At 42.6% G+C, this 20404-nt stretch overlaps 1 protein-coding gene across 2 annotated transcripts in view; it reads right to left on the minus strand.

Annotated features, from left to right (window-relative positions):
- Positions 1 to 1143: 1143 nt before the first annotated feature.
- PRKAR2B (protein kinase cAMP-dependent type II regulatory subunit beta) overlaps positions 1144 to 20404 on the minus strand; it is a 131208-nt gene continuing 111947 nt past the window's right edge. For both annotated transcript variants that reach the window (XM_083182974.1, XM_083182975.1), the window contains exons 10-11: positions 8141 to 8279; positions 1144 to 5173 (exon numbers count right to left, since the gene is read on the minus strand). In XM_083182974.1, the coding sequence (XP_083039100.1) occupies positions 5040 to 5173; positions 8141 to 8279 (273 nt within the window). In that variant the 3' untranslated portion in view covers positions 1144 to 5039. The remainder of the gene's footprint in view (positions 5174 to 8140; positions 8280 to 20404) is intronic.

Below are 20404 nucleotides of genomic sequence, written 5' to 3' on the forward strand. Positions count from 1 at the left end.
TCTCTTCCCTTCCTTCAGGCTCACAATAATAATTAATTATATGGTTCTTCCTCATTTTTCCTTGTCTGATTGGCGGAAATGGGTTTCTAACCATGTCACAAATACTGAAAGCCATTTCAGTTTTTACTCCATCATATGCACTCTTCTCTTCTGGCTGGAGCAGTTCCCACATCTTCACTCTCCTGCAATTTTAAAGGCTTTTTCCTATAGGTTCTTAAACTTGGTCCCAGGATCCCAAGCAGGTCATGCTTTCCAAGTCTCTTCACAGAATCACATATGAAGTAACTAGCACCACCAGCAGACCATTAAGATGTGCCTTACATCATAAGTCATCACTTTTGCCACCATCTTTAGTCCTTTTAGTCCTTTTGCATGAGAAACATTTATTTGTGTTTAAGATATATTAGATTGAAGCCTCTTTTCATAGGAAGACACTATTTACTATATGGGGAAGCTATATTGATTCCCTCCCTACCACTAATTGCCAACTTATGATTTGTTTTCAGACAATGTGGCATGATACACTAAAATGAATGACCCTCTAATAAAGTTGGGATGGTTTCCGCAGTGAATTTTGCCTTCGTCTATTTCGTTTCCTTGCTTTTGAGGTGTACAACTCCTATATTTCTAAGTATTTGTCTTGTTGTGGCAAGAAACAAAATTTCCATGTTGTTATCTTTTTAGTTTACTGCTTGTTTTCTCCCCAATACAAGGTTTGATACCCCCCCCCCCATATGTCACAGTTATCCTTAACTTTATATACACTTCTTTTCAATTGTTAGCAGTGGACAGGATGCTCATTCCTATTGTGTCTGCATGCTTGTAATGGTTCTAAAGCTCTGTATGTGCACACAAAGCTGCATGTTTCAAAATCGTGAAGAATTAATGAATATTACAATAATGTCCCATAAATATTTTAGAAAATGTTGTTTATATAGTAATGTTTCTGCAATAATTCCAGCTCAAGCAAGAAATGATGGTTTTATCATAAACTACGCAGATGCATGGTACATTTAATGCAGTAGAAGTCATGAATGTGCCTATAGGTACCTATGTTCCAATGGATCATGAATACAGTATCACGTTTAAACCAGCTAGATGAATCAAACTTTAGCCTTTAAAATCATAAATCATGAGCGCAAGTAAACATTGGGACGGTCTTTATTTTAGATGTCACATTTGTACAATTGAATGTTTTTATTACAGAGGTATTTTTGCGCATAAAAATAAGCCTTCCTGTATAAATTGCGCCAGGTTGGTACAAAAGACATTGACAGTAATGGCAGACTCCCGATTACTCCTTAGAGGTCATGTTAAAATGAAGGGGAGCTATGTAGCCCACATAACCAGGATCTAACACTGAATACAGTATGCTCTACCAACTTTATTTTCCAATCTCAATATACTGTATGGGCCCTCTGCATTTTATATACATTTTTGTATATGGGCTCAGTATGATACATGTCCACCTTTATTCAGAAAGGAAGATATGAATCCTACTATAAGGAAGAGTCACTAAATTAGCCTCAGTCCTAGTAGGCTAATACTTACCAGTGAATCTAGGGCATCTGTGCTGACGTAGGATCATTATTTCACAAAAAACCTTAATATGTCCCTGAAATTCTGCTTCAGTGGTTAGAACACAATCTGCACAGGACATCACTGGATGGTAACCATGTCGCTCAGCTTTGCTTCAGTCCTAGTTACTCACATGCATCCAAACCCCACTTTGGGACATGTGGTTTAACAAATTCCTGACAGAAAGTATGTAATTAACATGAATAGAGCACATTCAATTCAACAATTAGGGCAAAAAGCAGATGTTATGCAGTAATACTCATACACTGTGAAGACAAAATTAGGTCATTTTCTCAAATGGGAAGAGCGATAGCTGAGGAGGAAACAGATACAAATACTGATCTTTCATGTCTTCTGAAATAATCGACTCAGTATGTGAGAAGATTGGGAATCTATAACACTGGCTATTTTGATTGTATTTTCACAGTCACGTAGCTGTAAAGGGATACATTTCTACTGCATGGTCACACTAATTACATTTACCACAAGGTGTTAGTTATACTGTTGAAAAGGCTCATAATCCAATGATGTATTCTATGAGATCCTCGATTATTATACTGCCATTCTGTGCTTAGACCTGTGAAATGGATATTAGAATATTATCTCTCACAGAAGTGAGATAAGATCTACAGAAAAACAACTCTAGATGTATTATCTAATACGTCATTTTGTTATTCATTTTACTGTCAATTACTTCCAAATCAGATAATGTATCAATACTATAAAGGAAACTGGTTTATGTCCTGAGGTATCTTGTCACCAGGATACATTATTTACTCATATGGTTTTGGTGGCCAGATATGTCAGGGCCCCCAGCATGGAAGTCAACTGAGGCACCTACTATGGGTGAAATCATTGGCATAATCATTCTATGGAATATATCACTAGAATATTAAAAGGCTCTTTCAAAATAGGTCCTCAAGGTCTGGGACCCTGGACTTCGTATTTCCAGACTCCCCCTGCATTAAATTGATCACTTTCCCTTTTATTAATTTGACTTTATTGACCCCAATGCTGGATTTGTATTCCTTTCTTTTTCATCTTTCCTATGTCTTATTCTTTTCTACAAAATGGAAAACTAGATGAGACTATGGGGGCTATTTTGATTCACTCCTTCTGGCAAATTCCTTCTTAGATGGACAAAACCATGTGCACTGCAGGGGGGGGGGGGGGGGCAGATGTAAAATGTGCAGAGAGAATTTTATTTGGGTGAGTTATTTTGTTTCTGTGCAGGGTAAATACTGGCTGCTTTATTTTTACACAATATAGATCTCACTTTGAAGTAAAACCCCACCCAAATCTAATTCTCTCTGCACATGTTACATCTGCCCCACCTGCAGTGCACATGGTTTTGTCCATCTAAGAAGGAATTTGCCAGAAGGAGTGAATCAGAATAAGGCCCTGTACGAGCAACATGTCTTTAGAAAAGAGCCTATTACAAAATGCAACTATTGAGAACATACATTATAGTCTATGTGTCTGTTATCATTTGACAACATTACTGGAAAGCTACAGTATGTAGGTCATTATGGTAATGTCTCTCATCGTACTATAAAAAAGCCTGTTTATATATAACATATGGATGGTTTGGGAATTTGCCCCATCCATGTCTTCTCTAATACAGGTTGAGTATTCTGGATGTCGGAATTTATTTTGTTTTTTTCATACTCACCTGGTCCTCAGGTGTCCCCCGGAGTCCATCTTTCGAGGCATCCCCGGACCTCATGATGTGACTGGCGCACCCACAAAATGCATTGTTGGGACCAGAAATGCCTCTGAAGATAGATTCTGGGGGACCAGGTATGAAAAACAAAAGATCTAGATGGAGGGGGAGAAAAAAAAACAAAAACAAAACAAAAACAAAAAAACGGGATATTCTGAAAACCTACTGTTTTTGGATATCCGTATAAGGGATATCCGACCTGTACCACATTACAATACAAAGTCTGCTGCCCATGTCAAATAATCACAGGGATACAGCTATTTTAAAAATGTGTCAGTAGTAGACAGTAGTGTTATAAACCAAAACACTATTAGTTTATATACAAATACGCCAGGATGCTTGTTGTGTAACTCTATGGGTGCACCAAGGAGCAGCACATACTGTACAGTATGTTCTGGAAAGATTACTAACTTCAGACACGACTTACCATTTTATGCTTCAGATAATACAATTCTAACCCTTGGCAGATGCTATTCTAAAATTTGTATACGGTGTGTGTGTGTTTTAAAATGCTTAAATGTCAGAATAGAAAGGACGTGCCTTGCTTACTACTGTGGAGTCAGAAGAGTAGTTGCATGGAGCTACAATGTGATTAGGTGCCCATACACTGCCTGCGACGTCTCGCAGCAGTGTACGGACACCCGACAGAGTGTGAGCCGGCGGGAGGGACACATGCGATCCGTTGTTTATGGATCGCATGCGCTCCTGCCCGCCTCGCCGCCTGGGGAACGGGTGGTCGGACGGCCTGCCGGTCCGACCACCTGGTCGGGTCCGATGCACAGGACCTCGCATCGGACCCGACGGCATATCAGGAGGAGGCGGTTTGGTCTGATTTAACAGGCCGATTGGTCACAATTGGCCGAAATCGGACCAAATCGCCTCGATGTATGGGGGCCTTTAGAGTGATCTGTTACCTATGCAGTAGAAGCATGCACCCATCTGCTGTCTATCATTTTGCTTGAAACTAATGACATCACTAAACCTCTTCCGAACACTCAGGACAACTGGCTCTTGCTCACTAAGCATTGCATTCTAAGGTTTAAGTGACTTGACTACTTCTGTGGGTCCATCAAGATTTATCCCAACTGGGTTGTACCAGACTTAAACATAATTTATGTGAAAGAAAGCTAATTATTGCAGAAACAAAGTATAGGAACACATAAACAGAACTCGTGGTCTACAGAATACCGTGGCATGCTAACTGGCTCATTTCTGTGTATTTACTTTCTGTAAGTAGTAATGCAGAAATGAGCGTTGCTAAGTCTATCTCATGAATATAACTGCAGTGTTCTGTGTTTGGGGGAAGCCATTACATACAGTTATCCTAACAGTAGCAGATGGATTTGTCCCATTAGCTGAGCAATGACAGTATGGAGGAGGCACTGCTCACTCTAAAGCGGAATACTGAATTTTTAGAACCTAAATGCTCAGAAAAAATGTAGATGAAGTCTGTCATCTATAAAATCACAATGTTCTTTACCAGTATACCTGGAGTAGTATGTAAAAAAAAAAAAATCAGTAAAAAAAAAGAAATTACAACCCTTAGCGTGATCAGCAAGCTATTGCAAAGCGGTTATGAATTGCAAGCTCTTGTGCCACCAAAGGGGCTAATGTAAAAAAACAAAACAAATATACTGCAGAATATGCTTGGCATCTACAAAAAAACAGACACATTCTCTGTGGACTGACCACAACTGTGCTATTTTCTTTCCAGCTCTTCCTTGCCAGCATTTTTACTTCAGGAACTTGGGTCAGTAATGTCTATGTTTGTTCCAAATAGTGCAACCAGCTGTTCTTCGTAGTTTGCAATGTTTCTTTTCATAATCTCCATACATGGTCCCAAGAGCCTTTCAAAAGCTTGCACGTCCATGACTGTGAGAAAGCAAAACACAAAATGGCTGATTATCAGATAATAATGACTAATTTTCACTTTATTAAACAAGATTTTTATAACTAGGTTACCCTCTCCATAAGGTCACCCTTGATATTAAGACATTTTTGGTCTGTGTTTTAAGCAGGCCTTATAAAGAGTAAATAAAATTTTATACAAAACTATATTTCCTTTCACATGATCCATGAAGTAACCAATTTTTGCACAAACTGCTTCAGTGTACCAATATATGCACAGGACATACAGGTACAGTATGCTCGTATTGTAGATACATTTTTGTCCATTATTTAAAAGACCTGAACAAATACTGAGGTCCTGTAATGCATAAGGCATTTGTCAAAAATATAAATGGCCCACTATACTGGTGACAGCACAGGCCTACAGGTTTTCAGAAGGTTGCTGTTTTTGTACCACACCAACTTCCCAGTTGTCCACCACAGATCTGTCATTATTTGCTGCTCTGAATGGTGATGGTCTATGTGCAATTACATCATTTGGCACAATTAAACCGATAAAATCAGAAATACTGTATATAAATATAAGACTTAAATAGATCCCCTATGTTCCTTCATTTTATCACTTTTGTGCTAGATCATTTAGGTCTTATGTGAAGAAAAGTGAAATGGGCTGTAATTGCATACATGGAATTAAGTTTTTTTTTTTTAATTCCTATGCAGAGTTGAACATGACTTTCTGAATCAACCACTTCATCTGTATGCTTGGTTTGATAGCGGACATCATCATCATATTCTATGTGCAAAAATATGTCTGAACACAGGTGTATTTATGCTTCCAGCCAACTCAGTCTGCAATTCTGTTGCCACACCTTTACTGGACACCCCATAGCAGCCCAGTCAGTTACAAGTTATGACCTGAAAGGCGTATGCTCTGCAACCCTTGTAGTTACGCTTATTTCCTGTGTACTGTACATGTAGCATGAAATGTGTATGTTCTCCATCCCCTGTAAGTGCAAATGCTTAATCCCGTGCATGCTACGGCAGTATCCAATTAGTCTCGGTAAATAACCACAGCTAATGAATCCCCTGAGGGATATCCAATTAGGCCCCTTAGCCAGCACTTATCAGGTAGACTGCGCCACGGGCCTCAGGCACACAAAACAGAATCCCTGATAAGCAGCCCCAGGAAACTTTTTTTTGCATCCAATAACACATGGGTAAACTATTATGTATCCAATGTGTTATTGCCTGATAATGGGTCATTTCTCGCATTGTAAAAAAAGATAAAAAGCCTATTTTTGCATCCCTTGTAGTTGCATATGCTTATTTCCTGTGCCTGCATAGTGTGAAATGCAAATGCTCTGCATATGCTTATTATTGATTTTATTTATTAATGACATGCTTATTTCCTGTGCTCAAGAACCGTTAAATGCATATCCTCTGCTTCTCCTGTAGTTGCATACGCTTATTTATTTTCCCTGGTTATTACCTACGGTTATCATCCCCTCCCCCCCCACCATGGAGCTGGATTGCACATGCCGCCGTTAGCACTGTCCCGCCCCCCACGGTGACAGCCGCAGTTAGCACCTTAAACCCCCCCCCCCCTCCCCCATGCAGCCGGATAGCGGCAGCCACGGGTAGAAGCCCCTGCCCCGCGCAGCTGGATAGTGGAGCGGCCCGCGGGTAGCACCGTCATCCTCCCGTGGAGCTGGATTGTGGCGGCCGAGGGAAACACCTCCCTCTCGCAGCTGGATAGCGGCAGCTGCGAGTAACAGATCCCCGTGGAGCTCGATTTGGCAGCCCAATGGTAGCACCCCCCACCACTGCCCCACCATGGAGCTGGATAGCAGCAGCCGCGGGTAACATACACACCCGATCACCCACCCCTCCTATATCCTTGTTTCAGCGCTCTGCTCGTAGCAAAGGGATTTATTTTGTGACAGGCGCCTGCACTGACATTAAAGAGGGCACTACAATTCATATATAAGTGAGTTAATTATAACTCATCATAATTGTATATTGTATGCCCACGATTCCTAATGTCCCATACCCTTGTGATTCACAGGCCCCCATACCCCCATGTAATTAACAGCCCCAACCCCCTCCTCTCCTTCCATAGCCAACCACTACTGCCCCCGCATACTCATTAACCAAGATGCTGGATGCACACATGATGACCGCATGGGCAGGCTGGTTTAGCAGGGCACTGCTAAAGGGGCAGGGTGCATTTTGCCAATTTAAACATTGGGAACAGGACAGAGTCATGCTAAAATAGTCTAGCGTGAACACATTTTGGTGGTGGAGATGGGGGGGGGGGGATGTTGGGCTAACAGTTTGCCTAGGGTGCCGAGAAACCTTGCACCGGCCCTGAGTGTGAAATACGAATGCTCTGCATCCCTTCTAGTTGCATGCGCTTATTTCCTGTGTAGCGTGAAATGCAAATGCTCTGCTCCTCTTGTAGTTGCCTACTTATTTCCTGTGCTTGAGTAGTGTGCAATGTGTATGCTCTGCTTCTCCTGTAGTTGCATATGCTTATTTCCTTTGCACACATAGGGGCAGATGTAGTAAGCCTGGTAAAGTGATAAAGTGGAAGACGATAATGCACCAGCCAATCAGCTGTGTTTGAAAAATCACAAGTAGGAGTTGATTGGCTGATGCGTTATCACCTTCCACTTTATCACTTTACCAGGCTTACTACATCTGCCTCATAGTGTGAAATGCAAATACTCTGCATCAGTGTGAAATGCAAATACTCTGCGTCAGTGTGAAATGCAAATACTCTGCGTCAGTGTGAAATGCAAATACTCTGCGTCAGTGTGAAATGCAAATACTCTGCGTCAGTGTGAAATGCAAATACTCTGCGTCCCCTTATTTCCAGTGCTCGAGTATTGTGAAAAAAACACAGCAGACTTTTTGCAGAATAATCACAACACCAACATAAATATTATAACTTCCAATACAAACCCTAACAATAAAAGTCATACAATTTACCTAAACATTTTACACTGCCAACAGCAAATGCAGAGGCAGCTCTGGGCTTGTTTGTCACCAGGGCAAGTTCTCCAAAATACTGCCCTCTGGAGTACCGAGCTATTTCCACAGCTTTATTCACTTCAGCGTCTGCTTTACTCTGGGGATATAAGAAGATATTCTTAAATATACATTATAAATAGATTAGGACTACACAATTAGGGGCTGATTCTGAGGTGGGAGCAGAGCAAAAAAACAGTCACTTTGCATCTTGGTACAACTTTGCTACATGTAAAAGGTGCAGAGACATATAAGCTCCGTACACATGTAGCAATATATTGCTCGGTGTACCGTTTTTGAAAAGAGACACTGCCGGGGGAAGCCGCATGGGGAAAGAGCCGATTGCCGGGGGAAGCTGCTGGTCGCAGGAGCATGCTCCTGCGACCAGCCCATGGCTGGTCACGGAAGCGCGCTCCTGGCGACAGTCTCCTGGCGACAGTCTCTCCATACACATGGGGATATGGTCACTCAGCGACCATATCCCCTGCGATAATGGCTGAAATTGCACCGTGTGTACGGGGCTTTAGAGTTGGAAGTGGTGTGTCCAATATCAATTCTAAATTGCAGTTTGAAATAAAGCTATCAAGCATTTGTGGACTACATAAATACATATCCAGTATTTACCCTGCATGCAAGAACAATAAATGTATTTGCATTCTTTACATTATGGGATGGTTTGTTCCAGATATGGTTGCTCCCAATTCAGAGACAGCCCCTTAAAGAGCACCTGTCATTTACACAGGCTGTAGCAGACATTTATGGCCTGAACCAATTCTCACAAGTACTGTATGCAGTGCACAAGGACACAACAATTTATATTGGTTATAAAGTACATCAGTGATGATGTAATAGCTTTCTGCAGAATATATTACATGTAAACAACCAATGCACAAATTACTCATGGGGTTCATAAAGTAATTCATTTGGAAAATGAAAACAATGCACACCAGTCTTATCTGCAAAGGTGAAAAGCTTTTACTTATCAAGGTCATAGTTCTTTAAGAATTGTTATGTTGCATTTTTACACAAATGGCTATTGCAAGCACTGGGGTAGATTTATGAAGTGGCGTTGATGTGTAAATGCGCTATCCCCGTGCGCTGAAGCAGGGGATAGCGCATCGCCTAATCTATCACACCCGCCGAGCGTTTACTCTAACGCCGGCGGTGTGGGGCAGGAGGCATAGCGCAGGGGCGATATTTTGCACTGCGCCCCTGCCTCCTGCCAGATTTATGAACGGTCAGCATCGCTGACCGTTCCGCCGCCTGCAGCTGTCGACTTCGCCAGCTGCAGACGGCGATGCCTATACCTAACAGCAGGGACAGCGCTGTCCCTGCTGCTGGGGCTGAGCTGCGCTGGGATCTCGCGAGACTAGCGAGATCCCGCGCATGCGCAGTAAGCCAGCCGGGGGGAAAGGAGACGGCGCATCAGTATTAACTGATGCGCTGTCTCCAGGAGGGACATCGCCGGAGGGGGGAGTTAGCGCTCCCCCACTCCGGCGGCAAGATCTTAATAGATCTTGTCGGTGTCCCCTCCTGCTTCGCCTTGCTAATGAGGCGAAGCAGGAACTGTTATAGCGGCGCTATAATAAATCTACCCCACTGTTACTGTGATGAGCCCTTATTAGGGCCCATACAACAACCTTGTATTCAGTGGCGTAAGTTTGCACCAGTCGCCCCGAGGCTTGATCATTTTGATGCCCCTCTAACTACTATGTATATATATCCTGGTGCTTGTATTGCACAATCTTCAATGTCTGTACAATTGACCTGAAGAAAAGACCATACCGGTCTTGAAACTTCGTCATAATGGAATATTAACTTTGTATATCATGCACCACATATAATTAGATTTTTCAAAGTCTGGTGAGTGCTGCCTACTAATCTCACTCGGGGTATTTTGGTTCACTCTTTCTGACAAAATCCTTCTTAGATAGACAAAACCATGTCCCTTATTCTGATCGGTGCGGCCGGATCCGATTATGCAGCCAGGACCGTGCGTGCGGAACCCCGCCTTCCATACGGATCGCCAACTCCGTCCGTACGCGGTAAGAAGCTGGCCGAACGGACCGCACGTGTATTTTTCACGGAATACGCCTCCTCTATCTAAGGGAACCTCCCCCATCATTCGATGGTCGCAGACCATCGAATGCAGGACCGAGTGCTCCACCAGCTCCCGCAACCTCAGACCACACGGACATTTCTCCGTGCAAAAGCAGGGATCTGGGCGGGCAGCTGACATCCGGCGATGTCATATGTCCGCCCCCTACACGTGCGTCATGGCCGCATTACCATACGTACGCCCAGCGTTTGCATGGGAACGCCCATGAAACGCGGGGCGTATGCATATGGTAATGAGCCCAAATAGCCCTTCACGCCCCTCTCCACCCCCTGTTCGGAGTGTTCACATATCATGCGGGATTTGGCCGTACGCCCCGCTCGCACATGCGCAGAGACGCCTCTGCACATGCGCAGACACAAAACATATCCACACCGACCAGAATAAGGCCCCATGTGCACTGCAGGTGGGGCAGGTGTTACTTGTGCAGAGAGAATTAGATTTGGGTGGGGTTTTACTTCAAAGTGAGATCTATATTGCAGTGTAAAAATAAAGCAGCCGGTATTTACCCTGCCCAGAAACAAAATAACTCACCCAAATCTAATTCTCTCCCTGCAGTGCACATGGTTTTGTCCATCTAAGTAGGATTTTGTCAGAAAGAGTGAACCAAAATAACCCCCTCAGCGTCTTCATAGCACCAGTGGGTGCCAGCGTATATATATATATATATATATATATATATATATATATATATATATATATATATATATATTACACATACATACACCTCTTTCACTTCAACGCACACACATACACCTCTATAACTCAGCCGCATACATATATGCTTCTCACTAAAAACGCATGCACATACACACCTCTTTCACTCAGATGGACACACATCCACACCTCTCAGTCAGACGCGCACGAACACACACACGCACACCTTTTTTCATTCAGATGCACACACACCTTTTTTCATTTAGATGCACGCGCGTACACACACACCTTTTACTTAAATATACACACTGACTCCAATTTCAATTAAACAAAAGCAAAGCCCAGTGGCGGGTGACTCCATTGCCTTCCACAGTTCCGCCACTGAGTATATTCAAGCATTGGTCTATTCTACAGGGTAACCAAAATACCCATGTTTTACTCCCTTCATCAAAAGGGATGTCAGTTGATGTACTTATATTTATTATCCTTCAGTGCTAATGGGATCTGACTTAAATTCAAAGAATCTTTAATAGACTGCTAAAATTCTCTGGATTTATTATACCCACCCAGGATGCAGCCAATGGCAGCACAGGTTAGTTCAGTTGTATTATACAGCAGTTATAGGATTAGGATTTATACTGTAAATAGATGTGTATTTTAAGCCATATAGCGCCATACGGTCATTAGTGGTTACTAGGGTTATTTAATATATTGATCATAAATTGGTTTATTAGTATAAAATAGGGGCCTAGAATACAAAGTTTGCCACTACTTGTTTGGTGCCATGACAAAATATTTTACAGAGAGCACCAGAATATCTTTAATACACAAGGATTTTGATATACAGTATGTAGTACTTTATAATTAAATCATGTAATCAATATGTGGTGCAGACTTTCACAGAAACACAGAGGGTGAGATTTAATAGGATGAGAGATTCAGAAAGTGAGAGATTTGGTAAGAAATCTCCAGGTTTTTTTAAAGCGACAATCATTTACACTGCAAAATCAAACTGGTTTAGCAGGGTAAATGATTGCTGCTTTAAAAAAACCTGGAGATTTCTTACCAAATCTCTCACTTTCTGAATCTCTCATCCTATTAAATCTCACCCATTGTGTGTTAAACAACTTTATTATTCTATTTTTTCTATATATTAAAAAAGGATTTCTGATGTCCACATATAGAAAAGTAGAAAGCACATGCAATTATCATATAATTCCTAATGAATATCTGTATAATACGGCATCAGCCCTTGTAGCACATACTGTATATAGAAATAGATAGCATATTGGCTTATCATACTGTGGTGGTGATTCTGTTTGGTGTGCAAAAGCAAACTCCTTCTTTATTGGATAAAACCATGTGCACTGCAGGTGGGGCTGATGTAACATGTGCAGAGAGAGTTATATTTGGGTGGAGTGTGTTCAAGCTGCAATCTAAATTGCAGTGTAAGTATAAAGCAGCCAGTATTTACTCTGCACAGAAACACAATAACTCACCCAAATGAAAATAAAAAGTGAATCAATCCTTCAACCAGCGCTCAAACAGGTGACCAGGAAATTACTTCCCTTTTCTCCTTGATTCCCCTTGGGTCACTTCTGGTAATATTGCTGATTATTCTCTCCGTAATTGCAGCAAGAGTGACATTAAATATGAAAAAAGATGGGGAAATGTCATCGCATAACATGTATTTAATTCACAAATGATATGCAGACATCACAAAAAAGCATAACAATAAAAACATCAATTCCACACAATAATAAAAGGGCACACAATAAAGTGACACTGTGCAAAAGGTATGGAAGGGTCGTTACCAGATGGTATTGAACTGCCAAGGTGCCTTGAAAAAGGATCCAGCAGGATCCGAAACGCGTCGGTGAGGACTTTGTGCAGCTGGACCGGGAGGGAGAACTACCCATCAACAGAGCTGTATGCTGTATGTGACCCCGGGATCCATATTTGCTTCATGCCTGTTTTGAACTGTTCCACACTCTGGCAGTTCAATACCATCTGGTAACGACCCTTCCATACCTTTTGCACAGTGTCACTTTATTGTGTGCCCTTTTATTATTGTGTGGAATTGATGTTTTTATTGTTATGCTTTTTTGTGATGTCTGCATATCATTTGTGAATTAAATACATGTTATGCGATGACATTTCCCCATCTTTTTTCATATTTAATGTCACTCTTGCTGCAATTACGGAGAGAATAATCAGCAATATTACCAGAAGTGACCCAAGGGGAATCAAGGAGAAAAGGGAAGTAATTTCCTGGTCACCTGTTTGAGCGCTGGTTGAAGGATTGATTCACTTTTTATTTTCATTGATTGTTATTTGAGGGTCTGGAAGAAAACCCCCTAGAATCAGTCTGTCCTAGCAGCTCATTTTTGTTTGCGCACTGTGGTGAATATACATTTATTGTATCAACTCACCCAAATGTAATTATCTTTGCCCATGTTACCTCAGCCCCACCTGCAGTGCACATGGTTTTGTCCATTAAAGAATTAAAGGGTTTGCTTTTGCAAACCATCCAGAATTACCCCCTGATTCGCTGACAGCCCATACACTGTTTCTTTTTTTTTACACATTTTTTATTTGAATTTAAGCGACGCTGGCATTTTTAGCAGATATTTTGCACATCTCTCACAGAGATTTTAATACTCAAAGGATTAATGATCCCCCCCAATCTTCTGAACAAGCAGTCAAATTTGACGATATCATTGGTGACTACATGTTCGGCAGGGGTCCCGGGGATTTCACTGAACAATATCGTTCAGTGTTTAAAGCACATATAATTAGTTTGGCGGAACCGCTGATATCGTTAATGACATTGGCGGACTACAATGTGATTAACGTTTTATCATTAAGCTAGTGGATGTTTTCCAATCTCTATGCTGAAGCCAGTGGCGTAACTACATACATGTGGGCCCCATAGCAAAAGTTTGTAAGGGCTCCTATTTATCACCTAATGTTAAAAAATGTATACAGCACATGATACTCTGACAAGCAAAGTAGGCCCCTTTCAGCTCTGGGCCCGATAGCAGCTGCACCCCCTGCACAGGTGTATACTATTCATTACTGACTGACACCTTTTAAAAGACCCACAGAAGGTTCTAATTATTTAGCTTGTGATTCTGTGAGGAGACGTGGTAAGCATGCACTGTTTTCTGGAAATACTGGGGGAAATTTACTAAAGGAAATTTGTAAAAAATAGGTGTATTTGTATCCAGAAATACACTTATTTTTGACACTTCCTTTCCTGAAAATACGGCAATTCGTATTCGTATTGATAGCACATCAATACGAATACGAATTGCCGTATTTTCGGGATAGTAAATGTCAAAAATGAGTGTATTTCTGGATACAAATACACCTATTTTTTTTTACAAATTTCCTTTAGTAGATTTCCCCCACTGTTACGTCACAGGGGAGGAATGCAGATATCGTGGCCATACACTGTGACAGATCTCAGTTTATGGCGACAATATATGATGGTGTTTGCATGTCAGTTAAAATGTCTGTCGCTACACCTGATTGGTCGTACTGAGCTGAAATTTGTCAGGGACGTGTGGAACTGTCACCCAGTGCTGCATGTCACATTTTTTGGTGTACCAATTGGCACAATTTTTATTTATTTAATATAGCCACAGATAGCATAATCTCCCTGGCTAGTGGAGCCCAGTGCTGCTTCTAAAAATAAGGGGGAAACCTACACATCCCCCCCCCCCCCGTATTTTTAGAACGAGAGCCGGTATCAAGATCCTGGTGCTTGTTATGCTTGGGGAGGGGAGCTAGCACAAGCTATCAACCCTGCACCCACCACCAGCTCCGGGCTTCAGCACTGGCATGGGGTTCCCAAGAGTTCCCCTCTATTTGGGGGGTCACCCCCTCCCCTAGAATCCACAGCCTAGACTCACTAGCAGGTTGGATCAATGGGGCTCATCAAGTTTTTTACCCTGGCTGTGGTATTATCTCCGCAGGTAGTGGAGCCCAGTGCTGGTTCTAGAAATGTGGAGAACCCCTACAAATTCCCCCGCCTGCACATGTAGAACCCGGGCCGGCTCCAAGAACCCAGTGCTGTATATGCTTTGTGGGGTAGCATAAGCTATCAACCCTACACCCACCGCCCAGGGTAGCCTGGAGAGGGGGGAGATAATGGAACCCTAAACATTTATTTCAAGAGTAGAAAGGAGGCAGCGAGCAGATGTAGCAACGCTCATTATTTAAACCTTCTCCATTTGACTAGGAAAATGACAATTGATTTAGGTGATGTATGGGAACTTTAAAGATGCGCAGATACAATCTTAAGGTGGCCATCTACAGATTGATTGTCAGATGATGTATATACACAAACTAATTGTAATAATCTCTATAACATTTATTGTCAGTGTGAGGGAAATGTTGAGGAGACAGAGGTCAGTTTAAAGATAAATAAGTATGATCGCTACTGTAATGAGGATGAGAATAAATATAGATGGAAAGGGAGAAAAAGCAAAGTAAAGGAAAAGATTGGAGAAAGCACCTGGAAGAAAAAATTGTTAAAAAGTGTTTACAGCTCTTTTGAGCATGGTGAAATGTCTGTCAGACTCTGTGCTGTCCCTACCTCTACTGAACAGAGCATGGCTGTGGATGGAGACGTGTAGTTGCGGCTGGAAGCAGTGCCGCTCATCTCGGAACTCTCGTTGTTTTGTGATTTGTTGGATTATTTTACAAAAGTCACACTAAATTAGCTACTTTGCCATTTAGGCATTTGCTAACTCTGCTATTTTAAGCTCCTAAATTATACACTGCTCAAAAAAACACTAACATAACACATCCTAGATCTGAATGAATGAAATATTCTTATTAAATACTTTCTTTACATAGATAAATGTGCTGACAATAAAATTATCAATGGAAATAAAATTTATTAACCCATGGAGGTCTGAATTTGGAGTCAAACTCAAAATGAAAGTGGAAAAACACACTACAGGCTGATCCAACTTTGATGTAATGTCCTTAAAACAAGTCAAAATGAGGCTCAGTAGTGTGTGTGGCCTCCACGTGCCTGTACAGTATGTCCTCCCTACAACGCCTGGGATGGTCTCCTGAGGGATCTCCTGGCAGACCTGGACTAAAGCATCCGCCAACTCCTGGACAGTCTGCGGTGCCTGGACAGTTGGTGGATGGAGCGAGACATGATGTCCCAGATGTGCTCAATTGGATTCAGGTCTGGGGAATGGGCGGGCCAGTCCATAGCATCAATGCCTTCATCTTGCAGGAACTGCTGACACAGTCCAGCCACATTAGATCTAGCATTGTCTTGCATTAGGAGGAACTCAGGGCCAACCGCAGCAGCATATGGTCTCACAAGGGGTCTGAGGATCTCATCTCGGTACCTAATGGCAGTCAGGCTACCTCTGGCGAGCACATGGAGGGCTGCCCCCCCCCCCCCCCCAAAGAAATGCCACCCCATTGTGCTCAATATATGACACCCTTTTCATTACCTATTACTGTAATTAAAAAATAGAAACATCTCAAATACTTACAGTATCTATCTTATAATTTAGAAAGATAAATGGAAACATCCCAAAAAAACACATAAAACATCTAAGTAACAAACTGGCAACTTCCAACTTCAGGTGAGCTTGGGTACTTAATAGACAGGCAGCCAATCAGGAGCAGTGTCTTACAATGATCAGCCAATCACAGAGCCCTATAATAAATAGGGTAAGATGTGAGAGAATGTAAGAAAGGGGGTATTATTTTTTTCCTGTTTGACAGGTGACATAACTTAAACAACATGCGGTTTGGCCAGTTTTGTCAGTCAGAACCCTGTATTTTCCCTCTTATATTTATTTAATATCTTACTTCCTGATATTTCCTCATGACACACCTAGGTTACAACAGTGACAACAAAGCACCATAAAACAATGCATGAGTCACATTTTGCTGTCACACATTTAGCATCAGGCGTATTTATAGAACAACAAATGCTACTACTTCACTCATAGGCATATATTCAATGCCGTGGGCGAGCGGTGACTGCGAGCGGGACTTTTTGCTCGCAGTCACTGCTCACCCTGTCAGTATTCAACTGACCCCCCTCATACGCAAATTCCCCCTCGCTCCGTTTTTTGAGCGAGGGAGAATTGGCGTATGTGCCTCCAAAAGCTGCGAGATTCGAGGCTAATTACAGCGAGTTTGCTGCACTAGCCGAGGCTCTCGCAGTTTAGGGGAATACTCACAGTTCTGTGACGGCGAGGATTCCCCCGGAACGTTGCATAGTGCGAGCGGCCGGCACGGGGGTTAAACTGTGAGGATCACTGGTTTTCTGTAATCCTCGCAGTTTAACCCCCTTGCCGGCTGCTCGCACCGGCATTGAATACATGCCTTAGAATCAAATGCCTTATCAAAGGTATTTATCACAGACAGCAATTTTATTATGCACTTGTTCTACATATCAACATTAAATTATATGATCTCAAGACGAGGAAAGGATGAAAACACTGTATGCTGAATGTGAAAACAAAAACGGTGAAAATATATTATGCAAAGAACCTTATTTTATATACTATTTTGTCATGGACTTCAGCATTTTACTTACAGTATTCATTTACTACATTTCTTATTATAAGTAATATTATTATTGGATTTAGATATTTTTTTATTTGTGCAGAACCTATTGGGGGAATTTACTAAGATGGGAATTAGACTTCACGTATGATGTTGCTATGGACAACCAATCAGATACTGTCTACTATCTTCTAGAGGGTGCTAAATAAATAAGTAGATTCTGATTGGTTGCCCAGCTCTGTAAAGCGCTGCGTAATATGTATGCGCTATATAAGAAACTGTTAATAAATAAAATAAATAGCAACATCACATGTGAAGTCTATTTCCCATCTTAGTAAATTTCCCCCATTATGCCTCAGAATTTTTTTTTACATCACAGTTTTCATGAGTAAGAATCCATATATCTACAAATGGTGACAAACAAGTTACAGATGTGGGCTCATTCTGTACATGAAGCTTCAATACACCATGCAGCATGAGATACTTGGCATGAGTGAACAGCTAGGTCCTGTAAAACTCTACTAAAGTCAGGAGTCTTTTTTTTTCTTTTTTCAGAAATGCATTTTAGAAGGTTATTTTGGTTCACTCTTTCTGACAAAATCCTTCTTAGATGGACAAAACCATGTGCACTGCAGGTGGGGGAGATGTTCCTTGTGCAGAGAGAATTAGATTTGGGTGGGGTTTTACTTCAAAGTGAGATCTATATTACAGTGTAAAAATAAAGCAGTCCGTACTTTCCCTGCACAGAAACAAAATAACTCACCCAAATCTAATTCTCTCTGCACATTTTACATCTGCCCCCCTGCAGTGCACATGGTTTTGTCCATCTAAGAAGGATTTTGTCAGAAAGAGTGAACCAAAATAACCCCCTTTGTTACAATGCAATACAACTAAGAAGCTTGAGGAGACTGTGCTCAATATATGACACTTGTATATTGTGTGTGAGTCTGTATTGTTTTTTTTTGCCACAAAAAAATGTTTACGGCAAAAAAAGAACCAAAAAAGAACACCGGACGCTAAAAGATGGGGCTATTTGATGTGGCTGCAGAACATACACTGCTCAAAAAAATAAAGGGAACACTTAAACAACCCAATGTCAATCACACTTCTGTGAACTCAAACTGCCCATTTAGGAAGCAACACTGATTGACAATCAATTTCGCATGCTGTTCTGCAAATGGAATAGACAACAGGTAGAAATTATAGGCAATTAGGAAGACAACCCCAATAAAGAAGTTGTTCTGCAGGTGGTGACAACAGACCACTTCTCAGCTCCTATGCTTTCTGGCTGATGTTTTGGGGGGAGATTCTCTAAGCGAAAAATGCGGTAAAAACCCCGTTATCTGGGTTTTTGCCGCATTTTAGGATGCTGTAAGCATCCCCCGCTGGGTTTACAGCGGCGGGGGGCATCGCCAGAAAAATCTGGCGATGCCCCATAGAAGCCAATGGGCTTCTACCGCAACCCTCCGCCGCCCTGCGCCGACCTCCTGCCGCCCCGCATCGCCCCCTCCCCTGTGTCCGGGCAGCACAGAGCTGTGCTGCCCGGACCTGTGACCTCCTCCCTGCACTGATCCTCTTCCGGGTGCAGGGAGGAGGAGAGCCCGGCGCAGCAGCAGCAGCGCCGGGTGTGTGAGGGAGGGGGGAGCAGCCGGGACCTGCTGGGAGCCGGCGACTCTCACCGCAAAGGACAGCTCTTAACGCAAGAGCTGTCCTTTGCCTTAATTATTGCATATGTTACAACATATGCGATAATTATAAATGCGATGGGCGGCGAAGGGGGGCGAAGATTCTTAGAGAATCTCCCCCTTTGTCACCTTTGAAAGCTGAGGTGCTTTCACTCTAGTGGTAGCATGAGACAGAGTCTACAACCCATACAAGTGGCTCACTTAGTGCAGCTCATCCAGGATGGCACATCAATGCGAGCTGTGGCAAGAAGGTTTGCTGTGTCTGTCAGCGTAGTGTCCAGAGCATGGAGGCACTACCAGGAGACAGGCCAGTACATCAGGAGACGTGGAGGAGGCCATAGGAGGGCAACAACCCAGCAGCAGGACTGCTACCTCTGCCTTTGTGCAAGGGGGAACAGGAGACGAACTGCCAGAGCCTTGCAAAATGACCTCCAGCAGGCCACAAATGTGCATGTGTCTACTCAAACAGTAAGAAAAAGACTCCATTAGGGTGGTATGAGGGTCCAACGATCACAGGTGGGGGTTGTGCTTAAAGCCCAACTCTGTGCAGGACGTTTGGCATTTGCCAGAGAACACCAAGATTGGCAAATTCGCCACTGGTGCCCTTTACTCTTCCCAGATGAAAGCAGGTTCAACTGAGCACATGTGACAGAGTCTGGAGACACCAAGGAGAATGTTCTGCTGCCTGCAACATCCTCCAGCATGACCGGTTTGGTTGTAGGTCAGTAATGGTGTGGGGTGGCATTTCTTTGGGGGGGGGGGGGGCAGCCCTCCATGTGGTCAGGTAGCCTGACTGCCATTAGGTACCGAGATGAGATCCTCAGACCCCTTGTGAGACCATATGCTGCTGTGGTTGGCACTGAGTTCCTCCTAATGCAAGACAGTGCTAGACCTCATGTGGCTGGAGTGTGTCAGCAGTTCCTGCAAGATGAAGGCATTGATGCTATGGCCTGGCCCACCCGTTCCCCAGACTTGAATCCAATTGAGCAAATGTGGGACATCATGTCTCGCTCCATCCACCAACTGTCCAGGCACCACAGACTGTCCAGGAGCATGCCCAGGCGTTGTAGGGAGGACATACAGGCACGTGGAGGCCACACACACTACTAAGCCTCATTTTGACTTGTTTTAAGGACATTACATCAAAGTTGGATCAGCCTGTAGTGTGTTTTTCCACTTTAATTCAGACCTCCATGGGTTAATAAATTTGAT

The sequence above is a fragment of the Crinia signifera genome, chromosome 4 (assembly GCF_055691185.1).
Source record: "Crinia signifera chromosome 4, ASM5569118v1, whole genome shotgun sequence".
NCBI lineage: Eukaryota > Metazoa > Chordata > Amphibia > Anura > Myobatrachidae > Crinia > Crinia signifera.